The sequence below is a fragment of the Acanthaster planci genome, linkage group LG07, assembly GCF_054643075.1.
Source record: "Acanthaster planci isolate LZ-2023a linkage group LG07, COTS_SCS, whole genome shotgun sequence".
NCBI lineage: Eukaryota > Metazoa > Echinodermata > Asteroidea > Valvatida > Acanthasteridae > Acanthaster > Acanthaster planci.
The window spans coordinates 21868016-21886312 of record NC_141783.1 but is presented as its reverse complement, the minus strand read 5'-3'; the positions used below and the strand labels follow the sequence as shown (position 1 = coordinate 21886312).

General features: G+C 38.2%; 1 protein-coding gene across 1 annotated transcript; it reads left to right on the top strand.

Moving 5' to 3' along the window:
- Nucleotides 1-1424: 1424 nt before the first annotated feature.
- On the top strand, nucleotides 1425-17558 carry LOC110985267 (uncharacterized). The gene is made up of 4 exons (XM_022246177.2): nucleotides 1425-1617; nucleotides 12639-12848; nucleotides 14665-14826; nucleotides 15133-17558. Exons 1-4 carry the CDS (start codon nucleotides 1554-1556, stop codon nucleotides 15435-15437), a joined length of 741 nt encoding a protein of 246 aa, XP_022101869.2. The 5' UTR covers nucleotides 1425-1553; the 3' UTR covers nucleotides 15438-17558.
- Nucleotides 17559-18297: the final 739 nt, after the last annotated feature.

Genomic DNA, 18297 nt, shown 5'->3' with positions numbered 1-18297 from the left:
TTTCCCATACACAAAGTCATCTTGTACCACACTTTCCGACCCTATGCTGTTCCTATTCATCCCCATGTCATCTTGTGCCATACAGTTTACCCTACACCTCATTCCTATTCATATTTTAATGATCATAATTATGACGCTTGGTCAAATTGTGCCAGGCTGTCCCCCCACTATTCATATACACGTTATACACGTATACATTAAGAATATACATGCGGGACGTCGCACATTATATTTTGGACACTGCACATATACATGTAAATTGGACATTGCAGATACGTGTATAATGTAAAGTATTGAACACATGTTTCGAACATCGTGCAAAATATACAAAACATTGAATATTTAAACAATTGGCGTGCAATACTTCGTTACAGTCGCGTTGTTTTAAGCGAAATGAACACTCCCGACCTGCATGGCTCTTTTCAACCGATGGGGTTTACTGCTGAAGCGCGCGTGTTTGCTGTGATCACAGGTGGATCTACGATTATATGCAGAGGGGTCCCTGGAAATTTGAATTAAGGTATCGGTACATGCAGTTTTCGCTGTTGGTGAAGCCATTTAATCTCTTGGTTTGTCCTTAACCGTAAAAATAAAATAAGACACCCCTACATTGTTTATACTCTTTAGGAGGGTCTTCCAACCTTGCTCAACCCCCCCCCCCCTTCTTCCCGCAGATCCGCGCCTGGAAGTAATGAGTTGGGCGCTCTTGTATTTAAAATGCGCATAGATGGACATTGTGCTCTCTTGGGCAGGTATACATCTTCTTGATGTTAAATGAGTTGCCTGCTAAATTATGCATACTGCAGGTTGCCCAGTATCGCAATGTAAGATTTGTCAACCCGACTTGCACACACTTAAAGAATACACTTATGAGTAACATGTCGATCCAACTACCGGAAACCCTAATCAATCTCTATATGCCAAATCACTTAAAGCTTACAAAGATTTCATATATGTTGGTCATGTCTAAGTTACGCCTCTTTTATGTACACATGGTCCCAATATGCATTGGACGGTACGCTTTACGTTAGCCCCTGGAACTTTTACCGAAACAAAAACAGACCCATCGGCTTCGCGGGAAGGTATTTACTTATTTTTTATCATATTATTTTCTAATAATTATAACTCACCTGAGAGCCAATGACCACATGCAAAGAATGAATTTAGTTTGCTGGATAAATTGGAGATTACACCATTATAACACACGCTGATTCGGGATTATTGTGTGACTATTTTCTGTCAGAACTTTTGTAACACTGACATCAGGAATCATGACGGTCATCGCACGCAGTAACGCAAAGAGTAACGCATGGCCATGATAATATCGTAAGAGGGCGCATCAAACACCACGGTAGGCTACATACAGTAATTCTGTGTATGTGCATAGTTTAGACTACCTCAATCAGTCACCATGGAGACTTAATATGGAGACATTATCCTGTCATACCTGCAGTCATAAGCAATGCCACTGCTTGTCTGTCTGCGAGTATCACCTCATGTAACAGTCAAACAACGCGCGTAAGAAAGCATCTACTAGAGACAACAAATCTGCAATGGAGAAATCTGTGTTCACTGTTTTAGTTATCTGCCTCTTTGGTCTGGCTGAAGAGATTGGAGGTAAATGAAATGCTTTTAATTTCTATCACGTCCTTCGGTTTAAGTTACATTGTTGAGCATTTGGGTATCAGATCTTTCAAATACAGCGTACGGCAATTTTGCCAGAAAAACGCTCTATGCCGGACAGTTCACAACTGAAACATTTGATGGTGCCATGAGAAGAGTAAAAAGAATGAGATGTTTTCAGGTTTTTTTTTCAGGAATTTAATGGAATAAAAATTTAGACGTAGATTAACTGTACTTCCTGTCTAAAGGTAAACAGACAAGAAGGACCTAGTGATGTTATCCTGACTTAAAATAAAATTCCGAAAATTTTTTTTTCTGAGTGAGCACAGTGTGCTAAAATATGAATAAAATATTTTCGGGGCACACTTTATTTCATTTCATTCTTGAATAAGCATTGAAGAAACATAAAGGTTAACTTGGACTTGATATCATGTGCCAAAGACGTCGTTAAGTAAATACTGATGGCTTGACGGGGACATCAACTGTCTTAACGATTGGTTGTCTATCAAAATTCAAGATAAAAAGAAAACATTTCATGTGGTCTATTCAACCGTTACGGGAATCGTTCAAAAGGAAGGCACGATTTCCCTTACCAGTGACCCCCAGAGAACTGTTCAGTTTCTTCCTTTAGATTTAGTTTTCAAAATATCTCTGTTAAGAGCAAGTACATTCAATTACTACAATAGTCTTGAAAAGAATAATGATTTTAAATCCCGATAGAGATGAAACCACAGCTCTTACTTGCCATCGTCAAACATTACTTACCCTAGCTGGTCAACTCCACAATTTCCTCCAGACACCGAAAATGCAGAGACGGATGAAGACATAGTAAGGTGCGAGTTATTTTGTAAGCAATAATTTAGGCACCGAATGTGATCAGTGAAGTGGATTATAAATATAAAATTTGGGCTATGAAGAAGATTATGGTCGTATATCTTGAACGGAAAAAGTAAGTCAAAACCAGAATGGAAATACATTATTTTTGTTTAAATAAATATTGCCCAAATTCAACTCAAGTTGTTTCATCTGAAACAAACTCATTAAACGCCGAAAGTGAAAACTCTGAAACTGCAAAATTAATTGAACAATCGTTACTTTCAACAATAGGTATCAGTTACATCACTAAGGAAAGAAATTCAACGATCTTTTGATAATACAATTCGTTTAAATATCGCAACCGTTAAAACGTGTAATATATAAGATGCGTGTGATGTGTCTGGCTGTTAGGGGAGTCTATATTAACGGGTCGTAAAAACATCCAAACACACGGTTAAGTGATAAAAATAGGCTACTGTTATAATAAGCTAAAGATGCAATTTCGAGACTGCAATTTAATCTCACGTTTTTCAGGACACGTAGCCATAATACAAGGATAGTTGCCCCATTTATTGATTTATGCAGGGACGGTTTTTGACTGACGTACAAGTGACCAACCATGACCGTGTTTCAATCGCGCGCAGTCACTGAGGTAACTGCAGTCCACTGCAAGACGAAGTGTCGTTTATTCGACAAATTCTAAGCATTGCATTGTTGAAGGAGGCACAAACTTAAGATAAATTTGCCGACGACTAGAGCTAGCCGAAGCCTTGAAAAACAAAATGCAATTTTGGAGGGTCATAATAATACCGATTGCGCCAGCTAAGTTGCATGTACAAAACAGATTCAGCAACGTGCGGACAAGCCAGTTTTGTACATGCCATCTGTAACAGTTGATATCTTGAGATTCAAGCAAGCTAACCTACCGTTTTTTCAGGATTATTTCTAAACGCCCTCCTCATCGACATTACGTCAACACAAACATTCAGGAATAAAAGGGAGTGCGTGGGCAATCACCTCAAACTTGAGTTTACTTATTTTGAACCGCCAATTAATATGTGTAGTATATGTAGCACCTGGGTTAATACTGTGGATGTTATAATGGCAAATAGACCTCGGTTCAATAATGAACTATACTTTCAATTATGAATAGACTTTTGTCTTCGTCTTGAATCCCCGAACCACATAATGACTACGCCCGTTAGAGCATACAAATGCGGGAATTAACGTAAGTGGTGCTGAGTTTAGGTCGATAGCCAAACGCAAACCAGTCGGGAGGAGAAAGAAAATCTAGCGGAAAACTGTCAACAAACCTGAAACCTTCACACCTTTCTCCCCCTCAGCTTACTTTTGGAAATCCAGAAAAACTTTGAATTCTTTGTTTCAGACCTTCAAAATTGTTCCAAAATGAAAACAAACTACTGCTCTCGAAAAGATTTGGGTAAAAATCACTAGTTTAACCTAATCCTACTTTTAAAATATTTTTGGTCTGGCATTGTTATTTCAAAAAAGTAAAAAACAGATGTAGATTTGATGAAATGAAACATTTGCTTGCACGGCACGAATTGTCATAGCTCGCATTACAAATGCAAATTACCCTCAACATCACACATGCGCACTTCAAAGTTTCCCACTGAATCATATGTGGAATGTAAAAATTCAAGGCCCGACATGCAATTGCTTAACCAGACGGTTACTCTGTGACGTCCTATCTTATGAGACCGCCGACTGGTCAGAAGTCACTACTAAACATGTCTTTGAAAGATAGCTCGGGTTTCTGAAATATATAGTTGGTCATTGCCTCATTGCAGTGACTGGGGATAATACAGTATGGCCACGTTGTTTTTGTTTGGTTTTGTTTGTTTATTTTTAACTAGTTTACTAGCACCTTTCTTTGGAAGAGAATTATTATTGTAAGGATGGAAAAATGTGGACAATCCGTTAGAAAATAAAATCCATTTTACCCTCCCCCCCAACCTGGATACATATGTCACTGCCCAGTGCGCGGTTTGGCTACAATCATATAAACATTCCATTAGCCCTTACCCCGCAAAGTCACTCTGGTTTATATAAAAATAATTGAATTCGGAGGATTAAATACTGTCAGGATTTCTCTACACATGAAGGCTGTATGTGCATGCGAAATATATATCTTGTGAGCTCATCACCTTGGAAAAACCAAATGAGACATCGCATCCGGAGCTCGATTCTGAGGCCTCTAAAGATAATTACCATCAGTTTGGATGCAAATAACTCTATTCATGTTATACTTTTCCTTGTTATGGAATTGTATTGGGTGATCATTCAATAAATACGTAGGGTAGTTAAAAAATCATTGTTACTTTTGATTTTGTTGCTGGGGTTAATTAAAAAAAAACACGAAATGGCCGGTCCCAGTCACAGTACGATCATATCTATCCTGGCCAAGTCTTGTCGGCCCCTCTCTCAATCATGGGGTCTCAATGCGCGGCCTGCGGTCCTGCTCGAGATAACAACATTGGCCGGGGGATAGGTGGACCTTTTGAAGGTAACTTTGTTGATATGCGTCCAAACAATTTTTGCCAGGATTGTAGAACATCATCTGATCTATAGTGTGGACTTAAGATAAAGTCTCTGAGAATACTGCGCTCGGAAACTGTTATGCTAATTATAATTACCTAACTCTCCACGCCGTGATCTTATCTTGAACACGTCGTTTAGAACTCATTGTATACAGGATTTTAATCACTGTAAAAAAATAACAAGTACGCTGGCATTAAAAAATATCCACTAATCGACGATACTTAAGTCATGGTTTGTTATGATGACACCTTGTATAGATGTAGTTCTAACTTTACACTACGGGGGCCTTGATCTTAAGGGTTAAGCCTTCATTGGTCTTAAGGCTGCGGGTCTCAGGGTCTTATTAAGCTTGCGGGTCTTATGGGCTTGCGGATCAAAGTCTTGGTCTTGTGTATCACAAGCTTTGCTCCAACAATGGCTTGTACTCAGACTTACATAAAATTATGTGGAATCGCATAAACGATGAATCGACCACGTGATCTGTAAATAAAGTTTGAATATTCATTGAATTTGCAGTCTAAATTTGCAAATATTTATTCAAATTATAGCTACAATCATTTTGTTTTCATGTAAACCTTTGTCGAAGTTGACCTTACTTTCAACTTTTGCTTCCCTATTTTCAAAGGGTGTTTTATTCCTTCTTAGTTTTCATGCTTACAGCTTCCTAAAGGGCTCCCCTGCAGTATCTATAAATTACACTGCTAACTCTGTGAACATGTATATACCATATGTTATTTGACTACTGATACTGTAGAAATCAAGTGAATTGAATTGAGTATTCCCATATTCATGAGCACAACTGTGATGCTGTCCTGGGAAGAAAGCCTCAATGTAACATTGGACTTTGCAAAAAAGTGACAGGTTAGAAAATGCAAGTAAGCAGACAACATGTCACACAACTAAAAACACCTTTTAAAGTCCACATATTAAAATGAATTATAAATGGCAGGGACACATGGTCACTTTTCAACTACAAGTTATAGAATGGGAGATTTCTGCAAAGAGACCCTCTTCACAAGGCAATGTATCTGAAGAACTAAACCACAGATCAGATCCACCAAGTACACAACATTGCATGTTATTTAACAGAACTACTGGGTTCGCCTGCCATTCACATAATACTTTGAAAGAGTTCAGACGTAGACGTGTCCAGACGTAATCCGGGGACCATATTGATGAACTGGTGGCAGTGCGCATTTTATTGCTTTCAGTTTCAGAAGCTTTCAGGGAGAATAACACTTAATGTTGATGACCATTATTTGTGCGTATATTTTGCTACGTGATGCACTGTTGTGGCGTTTTAATCACCCAGTCTTTACAGAGCAACATTATGTGCAGGAAGGTTAATGGTTTCGTTATCTCCTTAACATGAACGGCAAAAACTCGTTAACAGATCGTTAAATGGTAGCTGTAGAGTTACTGGCGCCTACGATCGGGCATTTTAGTTGTGACCTATGGAACGCCAAGGTTGCCAAAAAAAGAAGCAGCACATCAATTGTTCTTCAACATCGATCGATCGTTCGATCGATCGTTCCCCAACATCGATTGATACCGATCGATTTTGATCGATGAAGAAAGACTGATGAAGTTACATCGATGCCAACGTTATGCAACCCCTTCCAGTACCAAATAAAGCACATAGCCCACCAGTATGGAACGCCAAAGAGGCAAAAACTTGGAGTCAACACATCGATCGTTCCCCTACATCGATCGATCGTTCCCCTACATCGATCGATCAATCGATCTCTTTTGATTGATGAAGAAAGAGCAATGACAAAAGAGCGATGAAAAAAGAGCAATGACGAAAGAGCGATGAAGCTACATCGATGCCAACGTTACATAACCTTTTCCAGCACCAAATAACACGTGTTCCCTGTAACCATAGCCCACCAGCTCACAAGGCCATCCGTGTTCATTACCCGTAAGTCTGGTCCCCAAGCCGATTGAGTTGTGTGTTTATGTCTAGTTTCCTTGTCATGAAACCACTGAGAATATTTGCTATTTTCCCCCGGATAGGATGCCAGTTCATTATGGGTCAGTCCCCAGCCACTATGGGCACCCATTCTTACTCCTAATGACCTGAATTTTATTTTCCAAACTAATAGCATTTCGGCGGAACTATTCTGTCAGAATGCTACTCAAAAAACAATCCTCATGAAGCTCAGTGCCAAAGAAAATTAAACCAGCACTCAAGGCCACCCGTGTTCATTACGCGTCGGTCTGATCTGAGCCAATAAATTGAGTTGTCAGGTGACTGTTTATGTCAGCTTTAAACCATGACAAGAATATCATTTCTACTTCCCCTAGATGGAATGCCAGTTATTATGGGTCGCTCTCTAGCCACTGTGGCAAACATATTTACTCCAGGTGGATACGAATTTTATTTTCCACACTGATAACATCCTGGCGAAACCGGCAGAACCGGCTGAACCAGTGGAACTATTCTGTCATTTATTGACCTACTTATCTAGCTTAGCTATGCACTTCCATAACACTGATGAACACACTATTCCCTTCTGAATTTAAAATATCTTGATCTAATTTGTCAACTTGTTTCAAAACGATCCTTTCCTATTTTCATTCCTGATCCCCTGAGATCCCAAGCTAACACTGATGAAGTCGAAAATAACAAATAAAATAAGCATATTGGCATGTTGTTAAGCGTAAACAAAGAGAGCGTCTAATCTCAGCCATCTCGTCGATCCTAAAAGACTATCGCCCAGATGTTTAGAGAAAACAAAGGATTAATTCGTAGCATTTGGACTACAATCGCCGATACAATCTCTGGACATCATCGTTTAACCGATGAGTGAGTTAGAGAGGATTAAAATGAATATACTAGGAAACTTCAGATGTTTTGTAACCTGGTATTGTTACAAATGAAAAAAGAGAAAAACGTGAACATTTCTTCGGTAGTCTGTAAGCATTAACTAAGATTAAGATGAACTTGCGCCAAATAATGTCGACAAGGTCAATGAAAATTTCTAAATGTGTATGACAAAAATTTTCCACAGTGTGAGCTCCGAAAGTCTGAAAGTCAAAATCACCTTGGAGACTGGAAGGGATCTATAACTCAATCAGAGAAAAAAAACTGCATAAAAATATCTTCAGAATCGTACATTTCATAATATATCTGCCAACATAAAGTTTAAAAACAAATTAACATGTGTTATAAGAATAGCAAAGAAAAATTGCTTAGGTGAACAATTTAATAAAGACAAACATAATGTTAAAGGTACATGCATGGGAGCTTATTAATTCGTTGCTCGGTAAAACGAACGTTCAACAAAATCCGTCCTATTATACGCAAAATGATGCTAGAATTGATTTTTACATTGATATACATTAATATTGCTAACGCTTTCAATGATTATTTCATTAACATTGGCAAGAAAATAGCAAGTGAACTTCCTCAATCAAGCAATTCATTTGAACACTCTCTTTATGTTACCGAAGCAGATGTAGCATTTATTTCCAAACCTACCTTATTAGTTTGAATAATGAAAATCAGATCATGTAATCATGCCAATCTACTTCCATTCTTTAAAGGTCTGGTCTCAACATCTAGCACATCTGTCTTTAACTGTAGTCTATCCTGCCAGTATATCCTACTGTGTTGTCTCATGTCTCCTGTCTTATGTTTCTTGTCCAGTCTGAACCATTGTTCGTGTAAATAGGGAAAGCCAAAAGCCTATGCTTCTTTTTTCCCTCCATGTTGATAATAATTTAGACTATGTACAATAATATTATCAAACTTCATACACCAGTTCCCATTATTGTTGTAACAAATTCCACTATGCATGTATGATTTTGATGTACTTGGGATTCCTAAAAAACTAGGCTCGAGTGTCCTTCCTCCATGATGACATTGTGATACATGTAGAAATTAATTCTTAGCCCATGGAAATTACACTGTTACATTCTGCACGTTCAGCTATAGCCCTAGATGAAATAATTTTGTTGTGTCACGCAATTTTTCCGAAATAATGAAGAATTATTTCCTTTGGCACTGAGCTTCATGACGGTTGACCTTTTGAGTAGCATCTAACAGAATAGTTCTGCCGGGATGTTACCAGTGTGGGAAATAAAGTTCGAGTCATTAGGAGTAAGAATGGGTGTCACATGATTTATCATAACTGATCTCCAATTCTTAAAGTTATGACTGTAAATACATACAGACAACACCTATACATTCATCGGTTTATGAACGGAATACTCGGGATGAATTCCTTGTTTAATATGAGTTTCCTGGGACTGTTCTGATCTCCGAAATTACCCATGTTGATCAGAGCGTTTATAAGGAAAACGGACTTACCCAGTCGGGCAACGATGGCCCCCTTTTAACAAAGAAAGTTGATTTATTTTACCCTAGGAAAGGAGAGGAATGCCTAACAAAATGGCAGCCACGAAAAAGCTGGCGCCCACGCAGTAGCACGCTGAACAGCACCCCCTCGCACATATATGCTTAAGTTTCAACAGTAGCGGTGGTTTTTTGTTTTCTGCTGGTAACATAAAGCATGTTCTACTTTTACGAACGATTCTAATAATGCTATCTAACCTTTGCTGCCAACAACTGCGCAATGTCAACTCAACGGAATCTGGAACCCATCGACTGCAGGTAGGTAAATCTTTGCAAGGTTGCACAATCTCGTTTTCAAGAAAGCACGGTAACAAACGTGCATGAACAAGGAGGTATGGCTTAGGTATGACATCGCCGGACCTGAAAGGTCGTTGATAAAAAAATTGTTTTTTACCCATCTCCATGTGACTTTTCCAAAATATTACTTGAGAAAGACGGAGGTAAAATTCCAACATGAGTGTTTCATGGGGTGGTTTCAATAAAGAATTATTTTCCCAAAAATTGTCGAACGTCAGGCTCTATTTCAGGAGTCCGTGCGCCTGAATGCTTGGTCAACTATGGAGCGTCAAAAGTGGACAACCCCATTTTCTCATTTTCTGCTAGTAGATTTTCGGGATTTTGGACTTTGTGTATAGCATTTTCAAAAAACGCAATTTTCCGCTAGCAGAAATTTGGATTTTATTTAACAACTCTCGTGGCGCGTCAAAAGTGGACAACTAAAAACTTCAAATTCCCACAAACAAATTTTATTTGATGCTCCAAAAGATTCAAATGAACCAAGATTTTCAAAAAGGAAAATAGAGAAAGTAAAATGGGAAACAATAAAATGCAACTTGAACTTGCTGAATTAATTTTGAAATCCCACAAATTCCAAAATACGTATTCAGCCGATAATTCCAATCACAAAAAGGATAGCCAAACTTGCAAGTGACGGCCCAGAGCAGTCCTCATATGCATGTACTGTAAAATACATGGATGGTGGATTGTATCGCAAATCTTATATCTGAAGATTAAAAAAATGGTTGTCCACTTTTGCCACTCCACCATAATCAGTCCAAAATTTATGTCAATCCTGGACATATTATTTCAAAACTTTCCTTTAGAATAATCCCATAAAACTAAAACCCACTAAATCCCCATAAAAATCACATCCTTGACGTAAAAGAAAGGCCCGATCGTTTCCACAAAATCGGCTATATAGAGATGGAAATACAAGTTGCATGAAAAAGACCAATCACAGCAAGGGAATGTCCAACTGACACCTGATGCCCGTCAATGAACGGCGGGTCAATATAATGTTTATTATTCATGGTTTCACCTAGCTGTAACAACTGCAGAGTAGCAAGACCAATTTTACCAGGGTTGCCAATATGACCTCATGGAGTAAGTGGATCTCTTTGCTGACAGACATGACATTGTGCCGCAAGGTCACGACAGTTTGGGTTGTGACTGGTATTACTGTATTTTTACAGCATCAAATGAATAGTAGATGGACCTCATGGGTGTATTAGCAACCATAAAACAGTCGTACAGGTTCATCGGGGCACTAAGCAACAGACATGTATTTTTTTATCCACGTGGACACTCGGTGTAATTCTTTGGGCGTGGCCGCTAGCAGGGCTCTGGGGACTTGGCAGTCTTAACGCACATTAGTAGCTCGAGGATTACAAAAATGTTCTGCTTAATTCAACGAAAAACAAAAAAATTCAAAACATACGATGACTGGTATGCGTTTTTTTTTAATCTTGGTGTTTATTGAAGGGTTAACGGGTAAAAACACACTATTAATTAAGTGACAAAATAGGTAACCGTAATAAATAAGCTACAGGTATTTGGATTCGTTTGAAAACCAAGTTTCTTTATGAAAAGGAGTTTACCTCACGCGAATATATCATCATCTCATTACTACCCCTTACGATAATGGTATGGCTCAAATTGCGCAGCAACGTGCCGCATGGCTGCTCCTTTTCGAGCTCCCTGGCGAAGCCTGTTTTCTTGAACAAAATATGCAATTTCGAGAGTGCAATTTAAGTTCCCGCCGTTTTTCCAAACACGATAACTTTCGTGCCCAAAATACCAGGATAGTTACCCCTATTTATTGATTTACAATGTGTTAATGACATGCACTGACGGTTTTTGGACGGTTTCTAACTGACGTACAGGGGACTAACCATGACCGTGTTTTCGATCACTTACAGTCACTGAGTTGACTGTAGTCACTTCACTGCAAGACGAGGTGTCGTTTATTCGACAAATTCTCCAAGCATTGTTGAAGGAGACACAATTTGAAGATAAAATTGCCGACGGCTAGAACTACTCAAAAACAAAAATGCACTTTTACATGGCTATTATATACCAATTGCGCTATATTTTTTGTGTGACAAATAAATAGCGTTTTTCATGATTTTTCTCAAAGCAGTGAACTCAATTTTAAAGACTTCGTGGGGACAAAATTCACAAAACATTCCATTGAAAGTCTGTGTATGTGCTCAGGAAAGCTGAAACCAAATAAAAACTACAGAATCATACAAAGAAATGAATGGATACTTAGCCCTAACATGGTTGCTAAGCTAATAAAACATCTCCCTTTTTGACCGATCTCTCGTTTGTTTGCAATAAATTCTGAATTCTAGCAGTTTCCCCTGAACAACAAGATACTGCACAGGACAGAGCAGAATCTAAACTGCGCAATAAAGTCTTTTAATCTACCTAGATTATGTTTGGTTTTGTTCAACTTTCATGAGTTATTTTAGCCACCGTCTGCGCAGCCTGATCTACGTATTTCACAACCAATCAGACAAACTGACAAACCAACACCCTGACACCCAAATAAGCAGACACGATACAAGCCGAATAGGCAACAAAGGGATACAAGGCATGTTGTAGGCTGCAATGCACAAGTCATACGTTCTAGCCTTCTGATCTTCATTGCCACTTTTTTTCTACAGCTTACAAAAAACCTCTTCAACCTTTGCCAGTACTGACTAGAGTAAATAAAACATTGATGTCATTAAATTGTATTGAAGCGAATCATTATGTATGGTTTGCACTCTTTGTTCGTCTTTGCATTAAGCGCGAATGCGAATTTGAATGCCAATAATTATGTCATTCCTCTTCGTATTGTATAAATAACGCGAATTTGGAGAGGAGAACACGTCAACATAAGCAATATTTCCAATTTAGTCATAACATTGAAATCTCGTTAGAGGTTTAATTGACATTCAGGAATGTATAATTTTATTCATTAATTTATATCAACCGTTTATCACAATTTCAGGAACAGTTTGCACGATCACACAAGAGCCGGACCCAAACTCACTTAATCGATATCGTTGGATGATTCCTGTTAAGAATCCATGTCTTTGCACCGAGGTCTGGATGGGAGGGGTGTCTACTCGATCAGCCGTCAGACCGTTTAAGACAACATATCTTAACACCTTTCTTCACAGCGGAGACTTCGAGGAGGTCCAGAACTGGATGAATTGCTGTAAGATTTCACGTTTGAAATAATGGATGCATGGGTGAACTCACACATGGGTGTATAGACTAGGTGACAGTCTGGTTGAAATCATAAGGTTTTTGACTTTTCAATAAAATCAATATGAAGAGTCAATCAAACCACACCGTGACGTGATTTATTTTCAGCATGAAAGTCAAACCACATTAAAATAACTGCAAAACTCTAAATTCCACAGAAAAGTTATTTATCAGTTCTACAAACAAGTTGATCTTTTATCGGTTTAGGCTGTACAGTGATAAGTCATTTACTTTACCGCAAAGTCAAAAGCTATTCAAACTATTTTGGACAAAAGTATTTCTTTGCTACTATTCCTCTGCTAATGAACGATGGGGTACTTGACAGAAACTTGTATCTTAGTTGGGCTCTGTATAATTTTCCCCCAGTTTTTGCCTTAAAACTTTGGGTGGCATTTAGAAACGGTATTATTAAAACTTCAATAGCTTTCTATCCTGTCACTGTGTTTATTTGAAACTACTTCGATCGCAGTTTAGAAGCCGGCCCCAAAACGACTCCAAAATCGTCTCTATAAACTTGTCCTTGACACATTTCATTCATTTTGGGCTGTCATTTTCATCAGTTCGTAATTGCGGTTTGTTGGGACGCATTAATCATTTGTATGTATCGGGGTTTCAACCAACGTTTTCTGAAAATTGATTACTATGTGTTTCAGTAATTAACTGTCGTTTACCATATTGTTTGTCACCTAGCCTATATATGTTATAAAAAGATAACAGTTAATCAACAACTCATGAGGCCATCCTGGCAACAGAATGCGAAACAACACTTATTTAATTTAAAATTTTAATTAAGTAGAGCCAAACGGACAAGCTTCCTGCACGGTAATTCATGCATGATAGAAGGTCCATGTACGAAGGTCCATGAAAGAAAAGAAATACCAGGAAATTAAATGCGTCCAAAATGCACGGGTGTTGCGACGAAGATTGAACCACGTTCTTGAACCAGTTCAGGTGTAATAAAATCAATGGCGCAGCAAACTGTGAATTAAGGCAAATCTTTTCAAATGGAAGACTGGCTGTTCTGCTGAATATCGAACCGTGTTCATCTTTCGTGTTCATCTTCAAGATGACTTTCATGTGTCATGCCAACGGATGATACACATAAACGTGGAGTGTCTGAAGTAGTCTCGAAGGGTAAACTGCAGTTAATTTGTTTTAATACAAACAAAATTAACACACTAACAATATGAAGCAAAATACACCTTCGTGTGCTGGTTGACATTATTTTCGAATATTGTTTTAATTGCCTTTTTGTCATGTTTATGCTGATGAGAATTTCCATTTCTCATGAGCAAAGCTGTGATGTCATCCAGGCAGAAATCATCAATGTTACATTGGTCTGTACACAAAAAGTCCTGCATTTTTTAGATTTTGGTAAACTAGATTTACTCTTAATTGCTGATGCATAATTGTTTATGTGCACAGCAATAAGCAAAAATTAATCTCTTTCTCCAAAATGTTTTCATTAAGTTAATTCAGGGTTCACAATTTAAACAAAAAAACCTATGCAGCGGATTATGTCTATGTCCATGTATGGTATCAAATAAATAGCGCCCTCAATTGTCCAGGAAAGCATTAACAATTATTAATTGTGTGGGTGCCGTTACAGAGAGAGCATACTAGGGCCAGCATCAGATTTTGGAAAAATGATTGTTCCCTCCAGGAAGATGACCCCATCCCCCATAGGCCTATTTTTAAAAATGGCTTGCTAATAATGTGTTGTTCCATCTCGGTCCAATATTGTTTTTCGTTCGTTTCCTCTCTAGCTTGCTCGTTTATTGCTCCAGCCTCCAACCCTCAGCGTTTCACGTTCATCCTGCAACCTTTGACGATGCCTTTTCGTTTGAATTTCAAACTGAAATCTGCACGTGAGCCGCTTGTAGCCCTTTCGGAAGGCATGACAGAAAACTTTATCTTTGCCGAGATCAGTGAGTGATTGATGATTGCATTGATGACCAATATAATCACAAATTGTGATTTGAATCAATTCACATCGAATCTAAACGACCATAGCTTCAATGGCAACTTTACATACGCCTTGCATAATCAGATAATAACATTAGCGTGGGTATACAATATTTAAAATATTGGCAACAGACAATTACCTCTTAGCTTTGGCTACAAATGAAGAATGCCCATTTCATTTTATCTAAAAAACTTTCCAAAAGGCTTCAGTTGGATTTGTATACCCAGGATGCTGAATTGGCTAGTTCTATGATTTCATGTGTCTGTAGATATTGGTGGATGGGGGAATACCAAATCAGTCATCAGACCGTGCCAGTCAGAAACAGGTGGGGGCAGGTGTAAAGTCGTGCAGGTTCAACACGTTGAGACAGGCATCGTCAGTGGTGATGAATACCGCTTCTTTTGGATCGAGTTCAAAGAGGGTGTGGTCAGGGTTGGTAAAGGAGGACAAGAGGAGGCTTTCTTGAAGTGGGACGCCGGCTCCTCTCTCAAACGTGTACTAACCCAAGTGCATATTGGCATAGCGTCATGGCATATTGCTAACTCAGAATTTGTATTTTTTCAGTACTGTTAAAATGATTGTTTGCATTATGACATCATAGCAGTTCAGTCTGCCATCGGTCACTAATCTTGTTTATCTTGAAGCACGAGTGGTAAAAATCAAAGTTGAAACCTCTATGTGGTCGACATCGCTTTTGGGTGCAATTGCCTCTGTCGTCATTGCAAAATGCAAAATAGTTTCTGTAACGTCTCTCGCAATTTATGAACGATAGCACGAGCCTCAAAGATATCGATTCCCAACGGAGAAACAGACTTCACTCATGAATTACCGTTCCAATCAAGGGTGCGGTGCTTGCGTCTGCAAAATTGTCGATCACGTGAGGGCGCTAAGACAGGAAACCGTCACAACTCTGGTAGGCCGATGTACGGATCCCTGAATTCCCTCTAAAAAGTGACTTTTGTGGGTCATCTCTGAGAGTCAAAACATTTTCAATGATTTGTTTTTTTTTTGAGGTTGGAGAATATGAATTTTTATACTGGCACTCCCGAAATATGACCCATTGAATATGCACACCCTTTCAAATGTAGTTTTCTCACAAATTGTTGGTCAATGTAGTTTGTAGATATGTGACAGGGTTTTTTTATAATCTGAAGGAATTTTCCATTAAAATGTTGTTCAAGTAGGTAGAAATTTAAAAATATTGTGCCATCCTGCCCAACAACTGTGCTATTTGATAATAAGTTGTGCCGAATGAAAAAGATGCACACGTCTTTTAAAAAAGGAACCCATAACTATTACAAATTAAGCAATTAGACTACATCAATGGAAAAATACTGGTAGTTCTAACACTCTCACAATGCACTTCTTATTTGTAAATCTCGTGTGCACTGTATGTGAAAACCAGACGACTCCGGGGCTCATCTTACATCGTAACTCCGCATATATCTTCGCTACTGCGGTGGCTTTACTTGACGCATGCTTTGGCTTTTGTCCGACTTTTCTAGGAGAATTCGCACACACTGCAGTACAATGAACGCAGTTGTTTAAACTATAAATGGCATGACTATAGTTAAATTTGCCGGCACCACATGAAATCAAGCGATTTATTTAAAGTCCGAAGAAGTTGGAAGTTCCAAAAATTAGCGGAAAAGGCAATTTCTCAGGAAAAGAATTTTATTTGTACCGCAGCTAAAACTAACTACATGACAACCAAAAAAGACTTTTTTCATGGAATCGGCCATATTGAACTTGAAAGCAAGATTACTTCTTTTGAATGTTGATAGTAGAAATCACCATGGGGAAACAATTGGAAGGTCATAGGCTCAATCGACAATAACGTTCTAATAAACTCTGTTGTGTTGTATACATGAACTTTATTAGCTTTATCATTCTAAAAGGCGAACTGCTCGAAAATACACTGTGAATTCAAATGTTGTAGACTTTTAACCCAATTTGAGAAAAAGATATCGATACTGTCTGTGGTATGTTTCATTACGACCTTCTTGATACCTTTGCCGATATGAAAAGACTGAAGCCTATGGTACGCCTCTACTGCTTTAAATAATATTTTGGCATATTTATGAATACATGAGAAATATAGATATGACACTGTTTGGCACCTATAATAGAGGGATAAATTAAAAAATATCTTAATTAGGAAGTCATAATAACTTTAGACCTATACACAAAGAACTTGCTTCAATTCTATAGTAAATGGAACTGAATCTCTGTGCATTTGCTTTTATTTTCTTCTTACAGTCTTGCTTGACTGTCGTTTAGTGCGTGTTTATGTAAAAAAATAAATTGATTGATCGTTGAGACGGAAACCATTCCCGTGACAGATTTGTTACTTTTCCTGTTACATTGATGTTCGAGTATTATGAAAAGAGGATATCCACGAAGGCTTTGCAATTAATGTAGACTAGAAAACCTGCTCGAAAACTAACCTGACTAAAAACTGCGTACTAGCCTGCGATTAGGTGTGTTACAATTTATTTTTATTTTTTTAATTTTTATTTATTTCGGTTTTAAAACGATATCAATTTAGAGAGTCGTAGGACTCATAATGATTGATTTACAAATATGAAACCATTAAAATCATCAATAATTAAAATTCATTCAAAAACTATTACAAATTTCCAAATAAACCAAGTACGACATCCACGAAAACAATGACGCCGACACCAACAACAAACACATGTATTGCATTTTGGACGAGCAAGTTAAATTGTCAAGGATAAAAGGATAAAAATTACTAGGAAAGATTAATGACATTAACTATTTTTACCATTTGGGGGACTGCCGACTTTTCGTTTCTGGCAGTACGGCAAATTGGGTTAAAGAGACCACGATTGAGGGCAGAAAATTTGGTAAGGAACTACAAAGTGGAGGGAGTAAAGATCCAAGTCTTGAGTGCACTAAGATTCTAGCATTTTTTCAAATTTTTCTAATATTTGATTTCGCCGTTGTATTAATGATGGTATGTTAAGTAATTCAAGGGCAAGTGAGTATTCGAAGTAATTATTGTAACCTAAAATAATTCGACATGCACGTCTTTATATATTACGTTCAATTTGGTCAGATTGTTGAATTGTAAGAGCAGATGACCAGGATGGTGAGGCATGCTCGAGTAAAGGTCTCATGTACATAAGATACAATGGTCAAAAGGTCATGAGTCGGGGCATGGAATTTTTTCCAGATACAAAGTACGCACAAATGTTTGGCAGCAAGACTTGTCATGTGTCATACCTCCTGTCCCACTTCAAATCAGCAATGGTGACAATGATGATAATACATGTGACCAGCTCGATTTCCCAAGCTGAGATTCCTATTATTACTGACCTATATGCAAGCTTGCAAAAGTAACAACTGCAGAGTAAGAGATTATAAGGACAGGCACGGGAAATTAGAGCAGATCTCTCGGGACTCGGAC